The sequence below is a fragment of the Hippocampus bargibanti genome, linkage group LG03 (assembly GCF_051943395.1).
Source record: "Hippocampus bargibanti isolate YZ-2025 linkage group LG03, ASM5194339v1, whole genome shotgun sequence".
Lineage (NCBI taxonomy): Eukaryota > Metazoa > Chordata > Actinopteri > Syngnathiformes > Syngnathidae > Hippocampus > Hippocampus bargibanti.
Window position 1 is genome coordinate 10,620,786 of NC_142736.1, and position 24,834 is coordinate 10,645,619.

The 24,834-nt window shown below is 42.1% G+C and overlaps 1 protein-coding gene across 1 annotated transcript in view; it reads right to left on the reverse strand.

The window, feature by feature from the left end:
- Positions 1 to 3,724: 3,724 nt before the first annotated feature.
- The window catches only part of serinc4 (serine incorporator 4), a 32,615-nt gene continuing 11,505 nt past the window's right edge, over positions 3,725 to 24,834 (reverse strand). Inside the window, exons 4-11 of the mRNA XM_088991911.1 lie at positions 21,003 to 21,082; positions 20,716 to 20,809; positions 16,780 to 16,991; positions 15,128 to 15,223; positions 11,845 to 11,971; positions 11,606 to 11,718; positions 10,204 to 10,357; positions 3,725 to 5,789 (exon numbers count right to left, since the gene is read on the reverse strand). Coding sequence (XP_088848037.1) covers positions 5,582 to 5,789; positions 10,204 to 10,357; positions 11,606 to 11,718; positions 11,845 to 11,971; positions 15,128 to 15,223; positions 16,780 to 16,991; positions 20,716 to 20,809; positions 21,003 to 21,082 — 1,084 coding nt within the window. The 3' untranslated portion in view covers positions 3,725 to 5,581. The remainder of the gene's footprint in view (positions 5,790 to 10,203; positions 10,358 to 11,605; positions 11,719 to 11,844; positions 11,972 to 15,127; positions 15,224 to 16,779; positions 16,992 to 20,715; positions 20,810 to 21,002; positions 21,083 to 24,834) is intronic.

The window sequence follows — 24,834 nt, forward strand, 5'->3', positions numbered from 1 at the left end:
CCTCCATGGTCATATGGATTTTATCGTGTTTTTCAGTGTATAGGGCACACCCAAAAGCCTTGATTTTCTTCAAAAGATGACCCTGCGCCTTATACGCCGGTGCGCCTTATATGTGAAGTAATATTGAGCAACAACAGGTCTCTCAACTTCTGTCAGCAGCCACGACTCCCATTTCCTCTCGTAGAAGAAGTCGTGCGTAACCCCAGTCTCTACTGTAGTGCCTTATGTGGTATACCTTATATTTGGAACACTTTCATATATTTCTTTATTATATTTGGAAAACCTTCTTCATTAATTGAAGTTGTGCCTTATAGTCCGGTGAACCTTATATACTGTATGGAAAAAGTTTGAAAACACACCATTCATTGGGGATGTGCCTTATACTCCGGTGAGCCTCATACACTAAAAAAATATGGTAAATTAAAGGACAACCGACACCATTTTTTTGTTTCCTAACTGACATCTGAAAAACGTTTTATAGCATCTAAAAATACCCAAAACACGTAGGTTGGTATGTTTAGTCAAATGCAAAACACCAGTAAAAATGACTTAAAGCGTCCCAAAACTACTTCAAAATGACCTCAGGATGGCGAGTTTCAGAAGGTCCCGCCCTCTTGTTCGTGTCATCACGCCAAGACGTCTTGCCTCGCTCTAGAATCAAAACAAGATGCATTCTTGCTACTCATCCAGTTATGAATATGATTCAAATAGTTCTGAAGAGAAAACAAATGTTTGCAGTCGATTAAAGAAGTCCTTCCGGATCATATTGAGGCGTCAGGACTCCAATGTAGCGTCCCGGAAAATGCACAAGATGGCGCCCAAATGCCGTTGGAAACGGGCTGATTTGTCTGCTGGGAATTTGTGTCAACTAGTATCAAATAGTAGTCTTGGTGCAACACACAACGCTTCACCATCGCGTTATTTATGTTTTCCTTCTAATTTCGCCATCAACACGGCTCAACAAGAAGTTTTCAGAGCAAGCAAAGTACCCAAAATCCATTGCGTGTCGCTTTCTCAGTCCTGGGCGTTCCAGACGTGACGTCGCGTCAGGCGACGTCATCAACTCGAAAACAAGACTTCCTGAATATTCAGCGCGAGTCTTAAAACGTAAAATGTAGCTATATGCGGTGGAATCTTTGTAAAATACGCTCAGTAGAAGTCATTTGAAGTGTTTTTACAAATTATGGGCACAACCTTTAAATCTTTCAGTCTGCATTTACAAAGGCCACACTGTTTCAAACAACTTCCATGAGACCTGTTTCCACCAGTCCATCCATCCATCCTTCAATCGATGCATCCATTTTCTGATCCGCTTTATCCTTACAAGGCTAATTGAGGCTGCTGGAGCCTATCCCGGCCGTCTTTGGGCAGTAGGTTGCACATAGAAATGAACAACCATCCACGCTCACACTCGCACGTAGAGACAATTTATAATAATAATACATTTCATTTATAAGCTCCTTTCAAAACTCTCAAGGACACTTTACAGTCACACAATATTTTTTCTGCGGGTGAGCAGCGGCAGCCACACGCGCCATCCCGCAAGTAACAAAGTAGAAAAAATATATAATCATAATAATAATAATAAATAATATGACAAGTGTTTAATCAGCCTGCCATACATGTTTTTAGATTGTGAGGACCTGGAGAAAACCCATTCAGGCACTAGGAGAGCATGCAAACTCCACACAATAAGGCCACATATGACCACCTAATTTTCCAGACTTATTCCTTATGATAAACTCCCAAGTATTGTGCGGCAATTTCCAAAACTCCTCGGATTTATGTGGGACAGGAGATGTGAGACAATCTTTTTTCGTCAATGGATGTGATAGCTTCGTGTTTGCTTTCAACATTTAGCTTGTAGCAGACGTGCACATTTCACCATAACGTCCCTGATCCACTGGTGAAAAAGATGCTTTCATCCTCTTCTCTTTCATCTAGAAATGCTTCATAAACAAAGAGGGTGCAGAAAGTGCTATGGTTGAATGACAGTCTGTGTCTTTTGTGGTGGTGTGTCACTTTATTTGTTATTTAGTTGTTTTGTATTTTACTTAGTGCTGCGTAAGTGTCTGCCTTTACAGAAGGCCCTATATTTTATTTTATTGCTTCTTCAAATTCTTTCCCCTTACTTTCACAACTTTGCTGCTGTGAAATGTAAATTTCTCCATTGTGAGACTAATAATGAGGGCTAATCCAATCCAACACTGCAAGGTTCCCCTCATGGAATAAAATGATTGAGTAATATTGAATAAAAATATTGAGGATGGACATGTGAATTTCCAAACTTTGGCTGCAATACAATGTCTAATTTACCCCATCGGTTGGCCAATGGCTTTCATTTTCAATCATAAACTGTTTATCAACATTTCCTGAGTTGAGGTTTGAAGTAAGCCTTTCTGTGATAACAGTTACTGTAGTGGACAACTTAACCGGTTCTAGGTTGACATTATTGGTGCAGGGTTCAATTAGCTGATTATTTGAAATGAATTAATTTTGTTAAGTCTTGGTGTTCAAATCATTTTAACCAACTAGCTGTAATGCAGGCTGAAAATCCTCAGGCAGTACTGCATTGATCTTGGTTTTCGTTCTTTTTTTTATAAAGATATAATCAGTGTCTGAAAGTCACGACAAAAAGTTAGCGGACACCAGGGCAGACAACTCTGAAAAGTTGCCTGCCCGGCCATAAAGTTGCCTGCCCCATTTGTCATAACTTGAAACACAATAAGACGACTAATCGCAAAAAAATAAACATTGTTGCGAAGTATAAAGGATTTTTTTTTAATTAAGGAAGTACCTACCACAAATGCTCCCTTGCTTAATTTATGGTAAATATCCTTTGCTGAAGTTTTTGCTCCAGGTGTCATTTGTCGTCATGGTGCACAAAGCAATGTTTGCGTTGTCTGCGAAATGCCACGTGGACTCCTCTTTCTAAGCGCCTTTCAAAACTCTGAAGTGCATTTTACAGTCACGGTATAGTTCAAAGCATGAAGCAGTCTTCCGATTGGCTGCTGTGCCGAGTATGCAATTTGCCAAACTAACGTTTTTTGGCAATTTGCATACTCGGCACGGCAGCCAATCAGAAGCCTGTTTTGTGCTTCGGACTATACCGTGACTGTAAAATGTACTTGAAAGTTTTGAAAGGCCCTTAGTATCACGTCCGCACGAGGAGTGGCAACAGATCTCGTAGGACGAAGAAAAAAAGGGGAGCTGGATCCAAAATACTCGATGGAGACAGTATAGTTCAAAAAGGGTTTTACTGAGACACGCAGGGAACAAACAAAAAGTAACAGAACAGAACGGTGAGGAACGACTGCCAAGCGGGACCAACCTGCGTACTGTGAGGCAACAAGATCATGGAATGAGGGAATACACCGGCTAACACCGTGCAAAACCGGGGTGACTTCTATCGTCAGAAGGCACAATCAGTGGGATTGGGATCAGGTGAACGAGCCCGGAGCGCAGGGAGGGGCACACACCTGACGACAATCAGGATGTGACACTTAGAAAGAGGAGTCCACGTACCTTGTAGCGGTTTGCTTGTAGCTTTTGCTTTATTGAATAAAACAAACGTTTGATTTGTTTTTTTTTTTGTTTTTTTTTTTTTTGAAGAAATTGTCATGACACATTTTGAAAGTTGTACGCCCGACGTAAAAGTTGTACGCCCAGGGCCACCGGGCAGACTTTATTTCAAACACTGATATAATACAAATTACTCCTTACATTGAGTGCATTCAGATTGTTAATTTTATTGAAAAATAACCTTTGATGATGTCTAATCACGACCGCTGTTTATCACAGACACAAACAAAGAAGACACAACACGGGCGTGATTTGAAAGAAAACGTGATGTTAAAAAAGGAAGAAGAAGAAACCGAGCATCAAATTTAAACCAGTGGATTCTTGTGTCTGGACGATCAAACCACTGCTGTTCATCAACTGTAAGTCATCACAGGCAGGCTGGGGCTTCCTTCAATCGCAGTGTAACATGTGTAACACCAATCTCAACAGGAAATACCCGTTTTGGGTCGCAAATACTTCCTTTTAATTCACAGCAATGTTGCGCTCATAAGAATTCACAAGGAAAATAAAGCCACATTCAAACTTGATCATTAATAAGCTCACAGGTGTACTGCAGTCTTGCATTGCCTAAACACACGGGAATTGAGCAGATTTTTACCAAAAATGTCTCAAATGGAACGCTAAAGTTTCTTTGTTTTAGTAATAATCAGAGACTACTTCTTTCTCAAGGCAAGAGGCAGAAAGCGTCTATCCTTTCTGGACATATTTTCATTTAGCACTGCTGGCTTGCATGTGTTCGTGTGTGTCTGTGGGTGTCATCGGGGTAGCAAATGCACACATTGAATGTAAACAAAAACACATTGGAATCTGCATGCAGAATATCAGTTCTTTTTTTACCTGTTATCCTGTTCTTAGTGACAGGGAAGTCAGAACAGGTGCACTGATCATCAGTCATTCGCAGGACATGAGAGAAATCAATACAGCATTTTCAAGCACTGTTAACAAGTCTTCTTCATTGCATATTTATTTATATTTCAACGCATGATTCCTTCTTAGCTGCCTTGTCATTTACGAATACAGGAAAGATGCATTCAGGTTGATGATCCTATTTATCATGCAAAACAAATTGCAGAGCTCAGGTAACAACCAATCACAAGTCATCTTGAAAAAGGTCCCTCTCTAATTTGTACAAGGATTCAGATACGTACTTCAATGCATGTTGTTGTCATATGTCTAAATGAAATGCAAGAAAATCTGGATTTGTGCCGACGCCATGATCAAATCAACCCAAATCAGCCACCTGCACCACAACTTCAACCTGCTTTTAGCTGGTCTAAATTATCTATTAGTCTAATTTTGGTCACCAAAATGTCAGGGGGCTTGTCATACCAGATGCCCTCGATGCAACGCTGTCTGCCAAATAGCCAAACACTGTAAACCTGTCTTGCTCTGGCTTGAAAATGGAGATGCAGCAGTTTTCATGCCAAGCGCGCATGCCCCTGACGACAAACATATGGCCCATCGTGACAAAGCATTGACCATTTCAAAACATGTTAACAGATAGAGTGGATGAAATATTTTACCTAGAATATTTTGTCCAGTTCTTGAAAAAAAAGTATGACACACAGTTTTGTCCCAGCATAAGCCAGGACGAGACCCACAATGGCTAACTTCCGGATCAAAGCAAAAATGCAATCAAACTGTCTTCAAAAAAAGATCAAAGGGGACAGGTAATGTCACAGTGGCCACGTCTTGTGTTGCGTTTTCTACAATGCTGTAGAAATGATCAAATAAAACGCCTGCACCTTCGTCACTGTATTTTTTATCATTATACAGTTTGACAGTTCAGCTCCTGGGTTCACTTTGGCTATTCATACAGTCAAGTTTTGCTGAACGGTTTGAAATCAAGAGAAATCATAAAGTCGTTTTGGGCCACCGAATAGACCCTCACACAACGATGTGACTCTTTGACCAGTGAACCAAGCGACCGCCGCACCTCAACTGGGCATCCCAGATGGAAAAATGGAGTCACATGACCTCCCATCCTCCGGGTTGTATGTCAGACGCTGACCGTGACATGACGGGAGGACGGCGATCGTCGTTTGATGCGGGATCGGCGAGGTCTGGCATCATTTTGGCAACTGCACAAGGGTGCCAGCAGCAGCCAGAGGTAGAGGATCACGCAGGCCCAGCACGATGACATCTTCACCCAGAAAGTAGACCAGCTCCCGTGGGTGAAGGTGGTCTCCAGCACTGCCGACTCATAGCTGCAGGAGGCAATGCAAACAACTAGGAAAATCACGTTCCAATTTTCAGATGGCAAAACAATGGGAAGGAAGCCTAAAATATTTTCAGAAACACAAACGTACATTTTGAACATATTTCAAAATGTAGGGGCTCAGGGGCTTACGGTCCTCTGTCAGTTCATTTTTTTGTCTGTCATCTCTCAAGATAGCCAATGCAGACAGGAGAAACTTCTGCATTTGAATCTCTGGTGAGTATGATGCTACTTAAAGTTTTGATATGAACAAAAATGTCCAGTCAAGGACAGTGGGGCCTCGGTTTACGAACACCTTGCCTGACGAAATTTTCGGTTTACGAACGTTAAATTTATGAAAATTAAATCTTGGATTAAGTACTACTTTTCGGGATACACACGGTGCGCCGACCCACCACGGCTGGTGGAGTAATCTTCGGCGAACGAACACCAAAGCACATGACCGAACAGCGCCCCAGCCGGCCTACCTTTCCACACCCCCTTTCACTGAATGCACACGTCGATCGATCGATCGATCGATCGAGAGAGAGAGAGAGAGAGAGAGACAGAGAGAGAGAGAGAGAGAGAGAGAGAGAGAGAGAGAGAGAGAGAGAGTGAGCGAGAGAGAGAGAGAGAGAGAGAGAGAGAGAGAGAGAGAGAGAGAGAGTGAGCGAGAGAGAGAGAGAGAGAGAGAGAGAGAGAGAGAGAGAGAGAGAGAGAGAGAGAGAGAGAGAGAGAGAGAGACAGACAGAGAGAGAGACGTTGATCGCCTCCAAGGAATTTTTTACAGATACTTTTGCTGTTATGGGACGGAAAAAGACCTCACCACAGGCTCGTGTTCAGTCGAAGAAGACACAAAACAAACAAAATTACAGTCGAGGAGAAGAAGGAGATCATTGAGAAACATGAACGAGGTGTGCGTTTGTCTGATTTAGCGGCTTAGCGGATATGCTAAGTCCACACCCCCGTGTGCCATTTTATTTTCCGAGCTTGTTCAGAATCAGAATCAGAATCAGAATCATCTTTATTGCCAAGTATGTAGAACACACAAGGAATTTGTTTCCGGTAGAACACGCTGCACTAGTATCGTTGTAAAAAAAAAACTGCTAAGTGGCACTATACAGTTCCATTTTGGCTACTGTTGAAAGAGTTCAAAGAGTTAATGGCTTGGGGGAAGAAGCTGTTTAAATGTCTGCTGGATTTGGTGCGCATGGATCGGTAGCGCCTGCCTGAGGGGAGTAGCTGGAAAAGGTGGTGGGCAGGGTGCGGAGGGTCCAGTAGGATTTTCCGCGCCCTAGTTTGGATTCTTGCAGTGTGCAAGTCCTCGAGAGTGGGTAGGGCGGTGCCAATGATTTTTTCCGCCGTCCTAACTGTCCGTTGAAGTCGGATTTTGTCCATTTTTGTGGTGGCCCCGAACCAAACGGTGATGGAAGAACACAGGATGGATTCGATGACAGCCGTGTAGAAATGTTGCAGCACCTCCTGTGGCAGGCCATGCTTCTTTAGCAGCCTCAGGAAGTACATTCTCTGTTGGGCCTTTTTCAGGATAGAGTTGGTGTTGACCTCCCACTTCATGTCCTGGGAGACTGTTGTTAGGCTGAACGGTTCGCCCCCGCCCGGCTACTCGCTGTACCCCTATTTGTGGTTTATTTTGTCACGTTATTTCGGGTCCGTGTAATCATCGGACCCGCACTTTTTGTTGTAATAAAATCTCTGCCAGCACCTACGTCTCTGCCGCCTGCTTCGGGATCCAACCCCTTTTATTAACGTTCCGACGAGCCAGCTATCCCTGTCATGCTCGGACTGTGACAGTATCAATGTGTTCAGCTGATAGAAAAGGCTTGGCTGGATGTTACCCTTCGATCCTTGAAAGCAGCATGGAAGAATTTGTTGCCCGCGTGCATCCTTGAGAGGGACTTTGAAGGATTTGGTCCTCATGACTCTTTTGTTTCGGACGACATTGTTTCCATTGGACACAATATGGGACTCGAAGTGGATGCATATGACATTGAGGAGTTTGTTGCTGACCATAACGAGGTCCTCAACACAGAGGATTTGATTTGCCTTCAAGAGGACAAGCAGAAGAAAGCCATTCAGGAGTTGTCATCTGAGGGCGAGGAGGAGGAGATGGCTGCAGCATCAAGTGGAATGATGTGCAGGCTTTTATTGAACAGTTCCATCCAGAAAAGACTTTGGCTATGAGAATCATCAACATGATGAATGATAATGTGATGCCTCAGTTCCGTAAGACATTGCAAGTCAGAACGCAACAGGTGTCAATTAAGAGCCATCAACGACCATCACACAATGTGTGATTTATTTAAATGTGTGATTCACACATGTAAATAAAGTGATTTTATTATACAGTGCAGTGTATTTATTTCATTACAATACCACATTTATTATATATAGAATAAGTTATATTGTGTGTACTTTTAAGGCTTGTTTAGTTGAAAATTATATTTTAGGGAGTCCTGGGAACAGATTATTCTCATTTTAATGGTTTCCTATGGGAAATTAATTTTTGGGATACACACTTTTTGCCCTACACACTCTGTCTGGGAACCAATTAAGTTCGTAAGCCAAGGCCCCACTTTACAGTGATACCTTGTCTTACAAACTTAATTGGTTCCTAGACAGTGTGTAAGGCGAAGTGTGTATCCCAAAAATACATTTCCCATAGGAAACCATTAAAATGAGAATAATCCATTCCCAGGTCCCCATAAAACATAATTTTCAACATTATCATTTTCTAAGCCTTAGAACTACACAAAATATATCTTATTTTATGTATAATAAATGTGCTATGGTATTATAGTTAAATAAATAAACTGGACTATATAATGAATTCATTTTATTTACCTTTGTGATGGTCGTTGATGGCTTGATGGGAATGGATAGCTTTTTGCATAAAGTGTCTCCAGGAGCTCTGGGTTGTACATCTTGGAAGTTGTGATATTGCAACAGTAACAGATGCAAGCAGATACACTAGAAACATCATTAATAACTGGTTCCTTTGCTTGTCTTTTCATTTCAAATTGAACTGATGGCTAGTGTGGGTTATTTGTGGAGCCTGATTGATGGGAATTTTAACCTTGCAGTCTACGTCTGCCTATCTCTTTAATGTTTAAACCACCTCCCCTCACTGCTGCATTCTTGACCAATCACGTGGCTTTAACTGAAGACTGGGGGCGGGAATAGAGGACAACAAAAATGTCAGCAGCCATTTTCTTTTTTGGAGAATGGCTTCACTCTCTCTCTGTCTGTAACCCCTCCCCCCTCACTGCTGCATTCTTGACCAATCACGTGGCTTTAACCGACGATTGGGGGCGGGGACTAGAGGACCAAAACAAGCCGGCTGCCATTTTCTTGTTCGGAGAACGGGCTTGTTCGCGAACGACACATCACTCATTGTGGCAGCTCCGTGTGTATCCCGAAAAATACTTCGTATGCCAAGGTAAAATGTTCATAAATTTAACGTTCGTAAATCGAAAAGTTCGTAAGCCAAGGGGTTTGTAAACTGAGGTATCACTTTACAATATTTACTGTCCAGACAACCAATAGTGAATCTGAAAAGGACTTTGTTGGAACATTTAACCAGAAACTGAATGTATATCCAAAAGTACTCTCACGTTTTGGTTTGCAACCAATGGGTGGCACTGTAGGGTCCTGCCTGCTGCTGCGCAGGGTTTGGTCATTAGAATCAGGACTGGCGGCACAGCCATTCAGTGTTTGTTTCACCCAGTCAGGTTTGTTTCTTCTTGTCATGTTTTACTTGTGGTTTTGTTTGTTACTTTGGACCTTTTTTCTAATGACTTTGGTGTTTGAGGTTTTGTTCTTGCCGACTCTATTTAATACAGTTTGTCAAATACACCCTCCCCCTCTCTCCTACTTGTTTATTAGGGCTCCACCACCACCTTGCAAATCCTGACAGGTACATAGTGTTTGTTTTTTTTCTTGTTCTGGGTGTGTTCGTATGCCTGTGCGTGCCCTTGTTTGTGTGCGTGTGTGTGTTTTACATATTTTGACATAAAGGCATTATGAAGCCATGAAATGAGATCACTAAAAACACTCACTTAAGGTCCAAAACTCACCACCGGCCACTGCTTATCGAACCTTTATTTTAATATAACTACAACATCGTTCGGAAAACATATTGACTTCTACATTAATATCGGTGGCTGTGGGAAGAGGCCAACATTGAAAGCCTTTCTGTAATAATCTGCTTCTTGTTTGGTGAGAAGGACTTCAAATATGTAAAATATCTGTGTTGGTTACTTTGCACAAGTCCCATCAAGATGCATTAGAATTTTTTTACAAACTGTGACAAAGGCCGAGCCGTTCAGCTCTGTGAGAAATTACATCCAAAAGGGCACATTCGAGGCACTGTGAGAGATGCTGAAGCAAAGTTGTGAATGACTAACCTGAACCAGTTGGTGAGGGTCATCATGACATAAAGCGAAGCCAAGAAGAAGACAAAATGAAAGAAAAAGTAGCTGTAGGCCACCCTCTGCGTCTCATTATGAATAACCTTCTGGCAGCCCCTGGTGTCATCATCAATCACAAACTCTTCCTCCACTGAAAAATGATTGAAAAACAAAAGGCACATGAAGAATCAAATCGCAAACCAGACATTGGTAAAATAGAAAAGCTTGATCTATATTTTGGAAACGGACTTTGGATACCCAGCTCTACGTCTCCAGCAAACCCAACGCCTCTCTTTCACCTTCTTACCTTTCCCTGTGTCTCTCTGAAATTAAATCCTGGTTACCCATAACTTAACAGCGAGAAAACTGAAATTCTCCTCGTTGGTACCAAATCCACCTTGAGCAAAGCTAACAGTTTCTCTCGCACTATTGACAATTTGACCATTTCTCCCTCCCATCAGGTGAAAAGCTATCTTTCCACTCCCATATAAATAACTTCACTCGGTCTGCGTACTTCCACCTACGCAATAGCAATCGTCTTCGCCCGTCTCTCACTCCTCACACCACTGCTATCCTCGTTCATAGTCTTGTCACCTCCCAGATTGACTATTGCAATTCACTTCTCTTGGTGTCCCTCAGAAACTTCTCCACAAACTTCAACTCGTCCAGAATTCTTCAGCTCAGATCATCACCAGAACCTCATCCTTTCACCAGATCACACCCGCGTCCTCCAAGAGCTCCACTGGCTCCCGGTCAAATATAGAATCAACTTTAAAATTATTCTCTATACATTTAAAGCTATCAATAACCTTGCCCCCCATACCTTACTGACCTTCTTCAAATTTCTATTCCCTCTTGTTCCCTCAGATCCTCTTCCTCCCTCTGCCTCTGTGTGCCCGCTCCCCCCTGCCCGTCTCAATACGATGGGTGACAGAGCCTTCAGCTGCTCTGCCCCCAAACTTTGGAACTCACTTCCTCCCAACATTCGTAACATTGATTCTCTTCCCACCTTCAAATCCCATCTCAAAACCCACCTATTTGAAATTGCATTTTCTGTGTAGCTCTCTCTCTTGTTTCTATTTATAATTGTATTTTATTTATTGCATTGGATTTGTGATTGTATGTTATTTATTATAGTACCTATGCTTGTCTGTGACTGTAAAGTGTCCTAGAGAGCTTTGAACGGCTCTTAAAATGTAATGTATTATTATTATTATTATTATTATTATTATTATTATTATTATTATTATTATTATTATTATTATTATTAAGTTGTTAGCCATAAATAGCATGATGGCTTCAATCCTCTGCCGCAAAGCTATTTGACCTGATTTCTATCATAATGATGAGGAAAGTCGCCTTGGTGAAAGCAATGCACGATTCCTGCCCCAGTACAAACCTTCCTCCTCCTCAGGGCAGCAGAAACAGCAAGTGGCTTTCTGGAACTCATAACGGTATACTTTGATCATCCAGAATGGCCCGAATACCTCTGCAAGGTAGGACGCTTCATTGCTGAAGAAAGATAGAAAGCAGTCATTTCCCACAACATGGCTTCCCAAAGAAATGCTACACTGTACCTTATTGTACAATGCCGTGTGATTTCGTGCTAAGTCTACGTCGCATCATTCGCATCCTTACCAGGCAAACAAAACACAGCAGTACATGATTGCAGCTCCGATGACGGCCACGGCGTTGCCCTCATTTTGGATCCCGTCTTGCCCCACGTTCGGGTAACATACTGTCATGTTCATACCCTGGTACACAACTGACACGGAGAGGAAAACAGACCATATGCACTTAGCGTATTGGCACATCAAGGCAGACATGTCTTTGGGTCACTTTTGAGAATGGCTTTTTTTTAAAATACTGTATTTTCTGGTGTATAAGGCGCACCGGAGTAAAAGGCGCACCCCCAATGAATGGTGTATTTTCAGACTTTTTCCATATACAGTGGTACCTCAGTTTACGAACGCTTTTATTTGCGAGGATATAATCTTGGCATACGAACTAGTTTTCGGCAGATGATCACCAAACCACACGGTCGTCACCACTTTTATTTGAGTGCAGACATGGTTTGTTATCGAGTGGAGTACTTTTGCTATTGTGGGACCAAAATAGATTCCACCACAGGCTAGTGTTAAGCCGAAGAAGATACAAAAGAAAATTATGGTCAAACACAAGAACGAGATCATCAAAAAAACCACGAACGAGTCGACCATTGCTATGTGTGGCTAAGGATGTTTCCGTGTGGTCTAAGCAACGGTCTCAGGCAATAGAAGAGGTTGAAAAACGTCTGTTGAATTGGATTAACGAAAAGCAGAGCTATGGGCCGTGTGAGTGAGGGTATTATCGCCAAGAAAGCACGGCAACTTCACTCGGATATCATCAAGAGGCAACTACATCAACGACCATCACAAAGGTAAATAATTATACAGTTTTATTATACAGTACAGTTTATTTCTTTAATTACAATACAATAGCACATTTATGATACATAAAATAAGGTACATATGTTTTGTGTAGTTTTAAGTCTTATTGAGTAGAATTTTTTATGGGGCCTGGGAAGGGATTATTCTCATTTTAATGGTTTCTTATGGGAAATAAATGTTTGGCAGACAAACTTTTCGCCTTACACACACTTTCTGGGAACCAATTAAGTTTGTGAACTGAGGTATCACTGTATCACACCTTCAATAAATGAAAAGTTTTCCATATTTAATATATAAATATATAGAAGTTTCCCAAATGTAAGGCACACCACATTATAAGGCGCCAGAGATGAGCCTGGGGTTATACACCACTTTCTCTACAGGGTAAAATGGAGTCGGTGGCTGCTTACAGTCGTGAGACCTGTTGTGGCTCAATATTACTTCACATATATGGCGCATGGACGTATCAGGCGCGGAGTTATCTTTGGAAGAAAATCAAGATTTTTGGGTGCGCCTTATACACTGGAAAATACTGTATGAATATGTATATTTATGCATGTATTTGAATGTACTGTATATGTATGTACACACTCCCCAACTTACGAATGAGATTCGTTCATAAATAGAATTCGTTTGTAATTTGCTTCGGTGCTATATTTTGTATGGAATGTATTATTAAGGCTTTCATAAGTATGCTTAGAGGACAACCGACGTCACTTTTTTGTTTCTTAATTGACATCAGAAAAACGTTTTATAGCATCTAAAATACCCAAAACACGCAATATGATATTTTTAGTCAAATGCAAAACACCAATAAAAATGACTTAAAGTGTCCAAAATCTGCAAAGAATTGAGCTGCGAATTGGGCATTTTCAGAAAGTCCCGCCCCTAGTTCGTGAAGTCACGCCAAGACGTCTTGCATTGCTGGAGAATCCAAACAACGGCTTCAGATTCGGAGAATATGCTTTCTTGTTACACATCCAGTTATGAATATGATTCAAATAGTTCTGAAGAGGAAAGCATACATGTTTGCAATCGATTAAAGAAGTCCTTCCGTGTCATTTTGAGGCATCTGGACTGCAATGTATCGTCCCAGAAGAGGCAGAAATAATGGCGACCAGCTCCCGTGAGGAATGAATCAGCGCGTTTCCACAGGCTGACAAATTCCCTCCATGGAGCTTGGACGCCCTCCTCTGGCGGCTCTTGGGTGCAACACGAGGTCCCCAGACCAAACAAGTACAGCAAAATACATTGACGTGATGGAAGGACCGCTATAATGCGTCTTTTTATTGGTCAGGGGCGTTCCTTTAGTGACGTCACGTACGGACTCGTCACCAACTCAAAAACAAGACATCCTGAATATTCAGCGCAAGTCTTAAAATGTAAAATATAGCTATATGCGGTGGAATCTTATTAAAACACGCTCAGTAGAAGTCATTTGAAGCCATTTTACAAATTATGGACACAACTTGTCCGGAGACGTCGATTGTCCTTTAAGGTTTATATAAGTATGTTTAAGGCTTGTATAAGTAACCTGTATTGGTTTGTACTGAAAATTAAACATTTAATAAAATATATGCTCTATAAAGATATATACATGTACAACTGGAGAGAATACTACATATGTTACTACAAAAATGTTCATACTATATACCGTTGTTCGTAACTTGAATGTTTGTAAGTAGGGGAGCGTCTGTATATGTATTTATGTGGGGGTGAATGGGGGTGTTATTGTAAAAGACTAAAAGACCCTGTTGGAGACAGACAGGTGAACAAGAACACAAATGGACCAATTTAGTTTACTCATATACAGCCAAAGAAGTACACACACGCGCACACACACACACACACACACACACACACACACACACACACACACACACACACACACACACACACACACACACACACACACACACACACACACACACACACACACACACACACACACACACACACACATAATGTAGTTCTCAAATAGATCCTACACATTTTTGGACTCTGAGAGTTTAGCTAAATGTTGCCATCAAAAGTAAGCGGTATTTTTTTATTCTCCACCCCAATCTTGTCCTGAAGCAGAGCTTTCCTCACCTGCATGAGGTCGACTAATTGCAGATTTTATACAGCATGTAATGAGTTTTTTGTCGGTGTTATTATGTTGTCAATGGATTCAAGTGGAATGCAAAACAAATATCCGTCAGTCTCCTATCGCCACAGGCCACCAGCCCAGCGTGCATGTCAGAGCACATCTCATCTCAGTTTGTGCGTGTATGTGTGTGTGTGTGTGTGTGTGTGTGTGTGTGTGTGTGTGTGTGTGTGTGTGTGTGTGTGTGTGTGTGTGTGTGTGTGTGCGTGTGTGTGTGTGTGTGTGTGTGTGTGTGTGTCGCATTTAAAACTGAATGTAATGAGTTGAGGATGTTAGTAGTTGTGATTTTTTTGGGGGGAGGACTGAAAATAATTATTCTTCTCTGCTTCAGTTCAAATGAATTCACCTTTTTCAGGAGGGCGACTAGACAATGCAGAAAAAGTGAGATACATGACATAGCAGCTTATGATGGAGGCTTGAAGGAGCCCCGATCGAGGTTGCTCTGCAAAGACATTGAGCATATGGTCAGAATTACAGCACATACAAAAATGTAATTGACAGTAAATATAAAATGTGTGTATCTTAACCTCACAAAAATAATCAGAAAATTACCCCAGCTACTGAATGAGGACATGCAAACTCAATACAAGGATTGGATTGGATTGCATTTGCCTTTATGAGTCTCGCAGTGGAGAAATTTACATTTCACAGCAGCAAAGGAGGCCACTGATGCGATTGTGTATACAAATAATTTTTCATAATTAAATTGTTTTTGTTTAAACACTCGAAGTAGCTGAAATGCAATTTCAAAAAGTGTTTTATTTCTGATTCTTCAGCAGACCTTGCGATTAGATTAATTCGAACAATACAAGCGGTTGCGCCTTTTCGCCAGCATGAATATGCCAGCGCCGTTTTTGATTTGGAGGAATGTTGGTGCCATTTGACTGTCATCGCTGGCCATCTCTGGGGGGGGATTGTGCTTTTTTGCGCCTGTAATGGGCAGCATTTTCACAGCCCCACTTTGTTCAGCGGAAAGGTCGGTGCTGTTGGACAGTGTGCGGCTGGATGCATGCACGAGGGCACGTGTTGAGAAGAAAGGAGAGTCAATGTGTATGTGGAACTGTTGCAGCTTGGAATTGAAGTGGATTTCCGCGGGACAGGAGATGTGAGATGTGTTTCTTTACGGCAATGGATGCCACAGCTTCGTGTTTACTTACAACATTTAGCTTGTAGCTAAATGTTGTAGCAGACGTACACATTTCACTATACCTGTCCCTGATCCACTGGTGAAAATGATGTTTTGATCCTCTCCTCTTTCATCTAGAACTGCTTCATACCATAAAGACGGTGCATAAAGTGCTTACGATTGAATGACTGTCTGTGTCTTTTGTATTGTGTCACATTATTTGTTTTTTGTTGTTGTTTGACTTCTAGATGGCGCCGCAAGAGTGGCTGCCGTTGCAGCAGCTGCCTTTACAGCAGCTCCTGTATTTTGTTTTTCTACTTCTTCCTTTGTTTTACTCTTCCTTTCATAACTTTGCTGCTGTGAAATATAAATTTCTCCACTGCGAGACTAATAAAGGTACATCCAATCCAATCCAATAGATTCGGATTTCTATAGCGCTCTCACAACAGCTGCAGCAGTAACAAAACACTTTACAAAACAGTACATTTTTGAAAAGAAATGCCCCAAAATGGCAAAAGGCAGACTATTTAAGAAGAATGTTTCTTGGCAGCGGATGTTTAAATCCAACATGTTGGGGCACAACAGGCTCGCTGTGTTCTTCAAGGGTGAAACAGATAAAATGAGCCTACTTCTAATTATTATTATCTGCTGCAGCAGTAGCTACAGTGTGTGTGTGTGTGTGTGTGTGTGTGTGTGTGTGTGTGTGTGTGTGTGTGTGTGTGTGTGTGTGTGTGTGTGTGTGTGTGTGTGTGTGTGTGTGTGTGCGTGTGCGTGCGTGTGCGTGTGTGTGTGTGTGTGTGCGCGCGTGTGGTTGCGTGTGTGTGTGCGTGTTTGGTTGATGACAGACGTACAAGTGCACTTGATGGACTCACTCTGTTTTACGCACGGTGTGACAGCAATGAAGGACATGAGGCAGCAGAGTCCCAAGTTGATCCACAGCAGGGCCTTGTTGAATTGGCAGGCTATGGGGTGTGTGTAGTATTTATACATGAAGGTGAAGGCCATCGTGGCGATAGTGTAAAAGAAAAGGGTGGCGCACATCACCGCCAAATACCACCGTTTGTTTTCTGCTGCTCCGGTAAGCCTAAAAGCAGGACAGAGTACAGGTGAGGCAAAATATTGCTTCCCATTAAAATTACAGAAGGAACAGGCAAGATTGTTTTCAAATTTGCGTTGTGTACATGTTATTATTCATCCATATATTTTCCAGACCGCTTTATCCTCATTAGGGTCGCGGGGGATGCTGGAGACTATCCCAGCCGTCTGTGGGCACGAGGCGGAATCGATTGCCAGCCAATCACACGGTACACGGGGAGATAAACAAGAATCCGATCTCATACTCACACCTAGGGACAATTTAGAGCAGGGGTCCCCAACCCCCGGGCAGCGGACCGGTACCGGTCCGTGGGTAATTTGGTACCGGGCCGCGAAGAAAAAATAAATAATTTACATAATTTCCGTTTTATTTACCGAACCATATTTTATTTTGAAAAATGAAAAAGTCACCGCTTGCAGCGCATTTCCGTGACGAAGAATGGGTCGCAAAGCTCGCAACATATTCAACCTGCTCAATGAACTCAATCTGTCACTTCAAGGGAAAATGACAACTGTCTTCAAGTTGGCTGATAAAGTAACTGCATTTAAAGCCAAACTGGATTTGTGGGGACGGCGTGTGAATAGCGGTGTATTTGACATGCTTCAATCATTGGCGGGGTTTTTGGAAGAGAGCCTTAATTCCCCCAGCTGATGCACGAGCACCTGTCTTTGCTTTTAAAAGAGTTCGAGCGCGACTTCCCAGCCACAAAAGACCCACGAAATGACAAGGAATGGATCCGCAACGCATTTGCCAACAAACCAGGTGAATCTAGCATGCCTGTGAGAGAGGAAGAACAACTGCTGGAGTTCGCAAATGATGGTGGATTAAAAAGTATGTTTGAGACAACAACTCTGCCGGTGTTTTGGATTAAAGTGATGGCAGAATACCCCGAGATCGCCACAACAGCACTTGTCTTGTGGTGTATCTTATTTTGAAGGCACGTTTAAACATGACCACGGTGACCATTGAGCGTTAAGAGGTAGAGACGATGTTACATATGCTGTTGTTGGCGCGATGTTACCAGGACTCTGCTCATAAAATTGGATAAAAATACACAATGGATTCACGTTTATTGTTATATTTAAAAGAAAGAAAAAACAGTTTCCATGCCTGTCATATCATTTTATTTTGTTGTATTTATCCGCCGGTCCGTGAAAATATTGTCTGACATTAAACCCGTCCGTGGAGAAAAAAGGTTGTGGAGCCCTGATTTAGAGTGTTCAATCAGCCTGCATGTTTTTGGAAAGTGAGGAAATCGGAAGACCCGAAGAAAACCCACGCGTACTCCTGTAGTGAGAAATTCCCTATTGTTTCTACTTTTGAGCCTACTATTACTGTCCCGAGTGGTGTGCGGTGCCGTACAAAACTAATTTGACTGGGGAAATTGTCCCGATTTTAGGATTCGACGCCATTACAATGCAGATGTAACAAAACCGGCTAATTAACTTTTTGAATTGCGCCACGATCTGGTTGGCGACCAACGGATAACTGTCACGTTTTGCGAGGTGGTGATGGCGGGTTCGGATCCCAAAAAGCAGGCAGGAGGGAGCAGGAGGTTGTTTGACAAATTGTATTAAAATAAAGTCAGCAGGAACAAAATGTAAAACATCAAAATGATCTGAATGGAAAAAATACAAAGTAGCAACAGAAAACCAAGTGTAAAAGTCCGCCAAGGTTAAACAAACACGTACACAATGCATGCTGCAACCAAGCAGCAAACAAACAATGAATCGGCACCGGATGATCGTGCCAGGTGTCCTTTTAAGTGTCTTTGATTATAACGACCAGCACCTGCAGAGGCTGCCGGCAGGGCTGACGTCGCTACCCGCTGGTCGCCAATCTGATCGGGATGACCAGCACCTGTGCAGGTGCAGGCGGGGCCGACAGCGCCCCCCGTTGGTCGCCAACCAGATAATGACAGTACCCCCCCTTCAAGGGGCTGCTTCCAGAAGTCCCAACAGTCTCCCAAAAGGTCCACTCGCCAGGGAACGGTCGGTGGAGAGGGCAACCGCTGCCTCTCCAGCATACGACAGGCGGCGGCCTGATGGGAACGGGACTCGGCCTGGGGTGGACGAAGACGCGGCACGGATCGTCGTGGGCGTGAGTGCGATCCCTCTCGCACGTTCACGCGACGGCGCATGGCTCTGCGTGGACGTCGAACTGCCAGGCGCAGAATGGCACCCCGTACGGCCGTATGGGACCAGGTCTCGGCCGGAGGCCGACGTGGGCGTGAACTGCCCGGCTCCGGTGGAACGAGACCAGTCCAGAGCCGCTCCGGGATCCAGCGGTGAGTGGGGTCTCGGACTGGCGTTGACGCGGACGTTGCACGGCTCGTCGTGGATGAGACTCAATTCGTCATGCACGACGACAGCGTGGCTGGACGTGGGCGTGCAATGCCAGTCACCCAGTTTCACCCTGGACGGCCACCTGGAAGGAGGTCTCGGCCGGACGTTTACGTGGACGTTGCGGCTCGTCGAGTGATGCAATTCAAACTCGACGAGGCTTGCGCTAACGTGGACGTAGCATTGCCAGGCACAGGGTGGAAATGAGACGGGTCCGATGTACCTGCGGGATCCGATGGTAGGCCGATTCATTCTGTCACGGTTTGCAAGGTGGTGATGGCGGGTTCGGATCCCAAAAAGCAGGCAGGAGGGAGCAGGAGGTTGTTTGACAAATTGTATTAAAATAAAGTCAGCAGGAACAAAATGTAAAACATCAAAATGATCTGAATGGAAAAAATACAAAGTAGCAACAGAAAACCAAGTGCAAAAGTCCGCCAAGGTTAAACAAACACGTACACAATGCATGCTGCAACCAAGCAGCAAACAAACAATGAATCGGCACCGGATGATCGTGCCAGGTGTCCTTTTAAGTGTCTTTGATTATAACGACCAGCACCTGCGAGGCTGCCGGCAGGGCTGACGTCGCTACCCGCTGGTCGCCAATCTGATCGGGATGACCAGCACCTGTGCAGGTGCAGGCGGGGCCGACAGCGCCCCCCGTTGGTCGCCAACCAGATCATGACAATAACGCTGTCGGCCCCGCCTGCAGCTGCACATGTGTTGGTCGTTCCAATCAGTGGCAGTTAAAAGGACTCCCGGCACGACCGTGTTTGCTTCACCTTGTCAGGTTTGTTTCATCTAGGCAGAGTTTTACTCATGGTTTTGATACTTTGTACTTGTCTGTTCGAATGACTTTTCTGCTGACTTTATTTTAATACAATTAGTCAAATACAATCTGCTGCTCCTTCCGGCCTGCTTATTTGGAATCTACAACCATCACCACCTCGCAAACCGTGACACATTTGTGAGTGACCAGTACTTATGGGATGAGGAACACCCCAGTACGTGACCAACCAATGTAAACAATATTTTATATTTTACTCTTGCTATTGACTCTTCTTTGACGTTTGGTAGGTTGGTTAATTGAAGTTTGAATAAATAACACACATTGACCATTTCAGTGTATTCATTTCAAAACCAAAACCAACTCTAAAATGATGTATGTGTCAGTATGAGTAAAAATGTTAATTTAGCACTCTAAATTAGCTGAATTGGTACTCTACTGAGTAGAGTACCAATTCAGCGCCTTTGCAGATGAATCATTACATTTGAACATGACTCTATAAAACGTGAATAAAGACATCCTTATATTCTGGAGTCGTAATTTGTTCAATCACTTCCCAAACTTTCACATTTCATCCCACACTCACCAGTTTTTGTTCCAGGTGTGTGCAAAAGCTGTGATGAGAATAAGTTGGATGAGGATGAAGGCAAATCCTCCGACCACACCAACGTAATGCCAAGCTTGAGTATCAGGGGAAAAAAGAGATAACTTCAAATTATACACTTGACTTTTTCGACAAGGTCATGGAAACTACAGTAATGGAAGGTCACATTTCCCTACATCGTCGCTCAATTCAGGGTGGAGGAATTCACGGCTACACTTTGCTGCCCTCTATCGGCGTTAATAGAATGATACAAAATATTTCGTTCTCACCATGGAGGAATGTCTCCGTTGGGATGAAGAAGGAAGCAGCGCACATCCCAAGCAATGTAATAAGTTTCAGAAACCAGAAACTGTGTGATATAAAAAAGGAAATGGTTAGAGTGCAGAGTAAAATAAAGAAAAATAATGTTTAATAGACAGTACTTCAAAGAAGTACAGATGACGGCTGAAGAAACCTTTCCGTCGACAGTATGGTATGTGACTGGGAATTATAAGTTTTACGAATGTGTTATATGATAGGATATTTAAGGCCAAATTTACCCAGCTATAAATGATTAATAACTCAAGAATGCAGTATGATCAATTAAAAAGAACATATGATCAATAAATAAGACAATAGTGGCCTGATACAGAATCAAGATGTCATTATCTAGAAATACAATCCTAAAGTTCGCTCATGATTTATAAATGGTTTGCGGCCTCATTATCAAAAACTGAAATAAGTAAGAACACTAACATTAGGAAACTAGCCACTAAATACAGTGAGACCTCAACTTACAAACCCCTTAACTTACAAACTTTTCGTCTTACAAATGTCAAATTTATGAAAATTAAACCTTATAATAAGCACTATTTTCATAATACACACCCACCACGGCTGGCGGAGTGATATTCGGCGAAGGCACACGACCGAACAGCACCAACAGTCCTTATGGAAGGTGACTCTCCTTCCATAAGCCATCAACGACCATCAAAAAGGTAAACAAAACGTTATTTTACAGCACAGTTTATTTCTTTAATTACAGTCCTCAAATAATTCCCTTTGACCTTCGACCTCCAACCCCATTCCATCAAGCCATAAATGACCATAACAAATGTAAATAAAGTGACTTTATGATACAATGCAGTGTAATTCTTTCATTGCAATACAATAGCACATTTATGATACATAGAATAATGTATGTTGTGTGTAGTTTTAAGGCTTATTTAGTTGAAAAGTATATTTTATGGAAACCCGGGAACGGATTATTCCCATTTTAATGTTTTCCTATGGGATTTTTTTTTTGAGATACACACTTTTCACCTTACACACTCAGTCTGCGAACCAATTAAGTTCGTAAATTGAGGTCTCACTGTAGATACAGATTTGTAGATTGTCTTTTTATTTATGCAAATAAAGTTTGCAACTGAATGAACTACTGTTTTTAAACACAAAACATTTATCAGATATGGATATGGAAGGATGCTGAGCAACCATTTTTTTTATATATTTATATATTTAATATATAAGTAAATATCAAAATACATGTTGTATTGTATTGAACCTCAATTCTCATGAAAACATTTGCAAATGAAAACAGCTGTTAACTGTACTCTCTGCATGACACTTTTTGTTGTCCAGTTGAAAAGTTACCATGAGGGCACTAGGTCACTCCCCTCAGTAGACCACCATGTGCTCCATAACCTTTGCCAAAGAGCCTGAAATCTTTCATGATGGCCCAGATAAGACTACCCTGAGCAGATTAACCTCAGAGATGGTTCGCAACCCAGCATGTCAAAACCTAATCCGAAGCACGTCACAACTCTAATCGACCAGGCGGGTGCAGTGAGTCTGACAACACAGAGTTTAAAATAGACCAGCTGGAGGTCAGGTGAGTAGGGCGGACAAAACACTTTCCCCTTATAGACTGTAATAAAGAAAACCTTTTATGACAGGGTTGTCACGGGCCACTTTAGAGGGCCGTTACAACAGTGAAACAAAAAAAAGGTTAATCATCATATTGTATGAGGACTTGTACACGACAAGTTGATTGATTAGTAGTTTTTAAACCAGTCACCTGTTTGTTCTTTGTTCAATTATTGTTGAAATGCCTGCAAACGGGGTAGTAAAATGAATCTCAGTATTATTTACCACACATGACAATTTGATAATGGGAGCTGACACACATGATTTGCTTTCGCAGGCTACCAAAAAAGATGTGGCGGGCCATGAGTTTGAGACTTGTCTTTTACAGCACACGAGTCTAGGTTAAGAGGGTGGATACAGAGGAAAGGCAAAGAAAAAAAAACAACTATTATTATACTATTGTTAAAATTCAAAATTGTTAGACAACAGCAAAACTACAAACATCCCCACGTACCAATTTTTAGGAATACAGTACCTCAAAAGTCATTGCCCGTGTCTAATTACATTATTTTAGTCAACATGTTGTATTTTGTGAATTAAAATGTGCACGTAAAGCCCTCTGTTTTGCTGGGATGAAGCAACAGATACATACAAGTGAAAGATGTTCACTTCAATCCCGATCTTCAACTCTCTCAACAAGCTAATGATATGTTGTGTCACCGTGGCCACTTCTCTGTGTGTCAAGCTGGCGATGGCAAAATTATTGGGTCTCATGATGTCAAAATGGGGCAGGCATGATTGTAGGATGACTGATGACCAATTTTTACTGGACCAGTAAACGCTTTGGTTGATTCACACACACAACAATTCACCATGGCGTTATTTATGTGTTTTCCTTCTAATTTCACCATCAACACGAAGTTTTCAGACCAAACAAAGTACCCAAAAATGCATTGTATGTCGCTTTCTCGGTCAGGGGCGGTCCAAACGTGACGTCACATGGAGATCGTCATCAACTCGAAAACAAGACTTCATGAATATTCAGCGCACGTCTTAAAACGTAAACTATAGCTATATGCTGTGGAATCTTTGTAAAATACGCTCAGTCGAAGTCATTTGAAGTGATTTTATAAATTATGGACATAACTTGTTCAGAGTATTTCCGGCCCAAACACTCCCTCCAAATGCTCCTGGCCCGGCCCCTCTGTCAAATTTTCGGCCCACGAGTCAAAAAGTTTGCCCACCCCTGGGCTAGTGTTAAGACGAAGAGGACACAAAAGAAAACTACGGTCGAGCAGAAGAAGGAGATCATCGACAAACATGAACGAGTTGTGCGCTTGTGTCCCAGTTCCAGTATACTAAGTCGACCGTTGCTATGTGTGGCTGAGGGTGTTTCTGTGTTGTCTAAGCAACGGTCTCAGACTATAGAAGAGGTTGAAAAACTTCTGTTAATTTGGATTAACGAAAAGCAGCTAGCAGGGGACAGTGAGTGAGGGTATTATCGCCGAGAAAGCACGGCAACTTCACTCGGATATCATCAAGAGGCAACTACATAAACGATCATCACAATGGTAAATAAAACGACTTTTTTATACAGTACAGTTTGTTTCTTTAATTACAATCCAATTGCACATTTATTATACAAAAAATAAGGTATATTTTGTGTAGTTTTAAGGCTTATTTAGTGGAAACTTATGTTTTATGAGGACCTGGGAACGGATTATTCTTATTTTTAATGATTTCTTATGGAAAATAAATGTTTGTGAGACGAACTTTTCGCCTTACATACACTTTCTGGGAACCAATTAAGTTCGTAAGATGAGGTATCACGTATATAGTTCTGAAAGATTGAACACCTTTAAATGGTCTCTCAAAGGTTTAGAAAGAGTCCAAGTAAGTTCACATATTGAATATTTACAGTATTTCCTCGTGATGGTTCAAATGAAACTTCAAATTTGCTTTATGAACTAGTTTTAGCATTTTTTTTACTCCTAAAAATGTCATTGTCTGTTCAACATTATGCTGACAGCACACCGACTAGCTATTTCGGATGCCCTTTTATTTAAACCAACGGTGGAATCTTGAGGAGTCAAAAAATGTTACAACTGGTTCATCGAAACAAAATCGAAACTTCATTCGAGGAATCTTATTTGAACAACCAGAACAGAAGCACTGACCAGTGGTGGGCCGTCAGGGCCAGCAAGGCCTTCTCTGCTGGCCTAACATAATCAGACATCATTATCATAATTATAATAA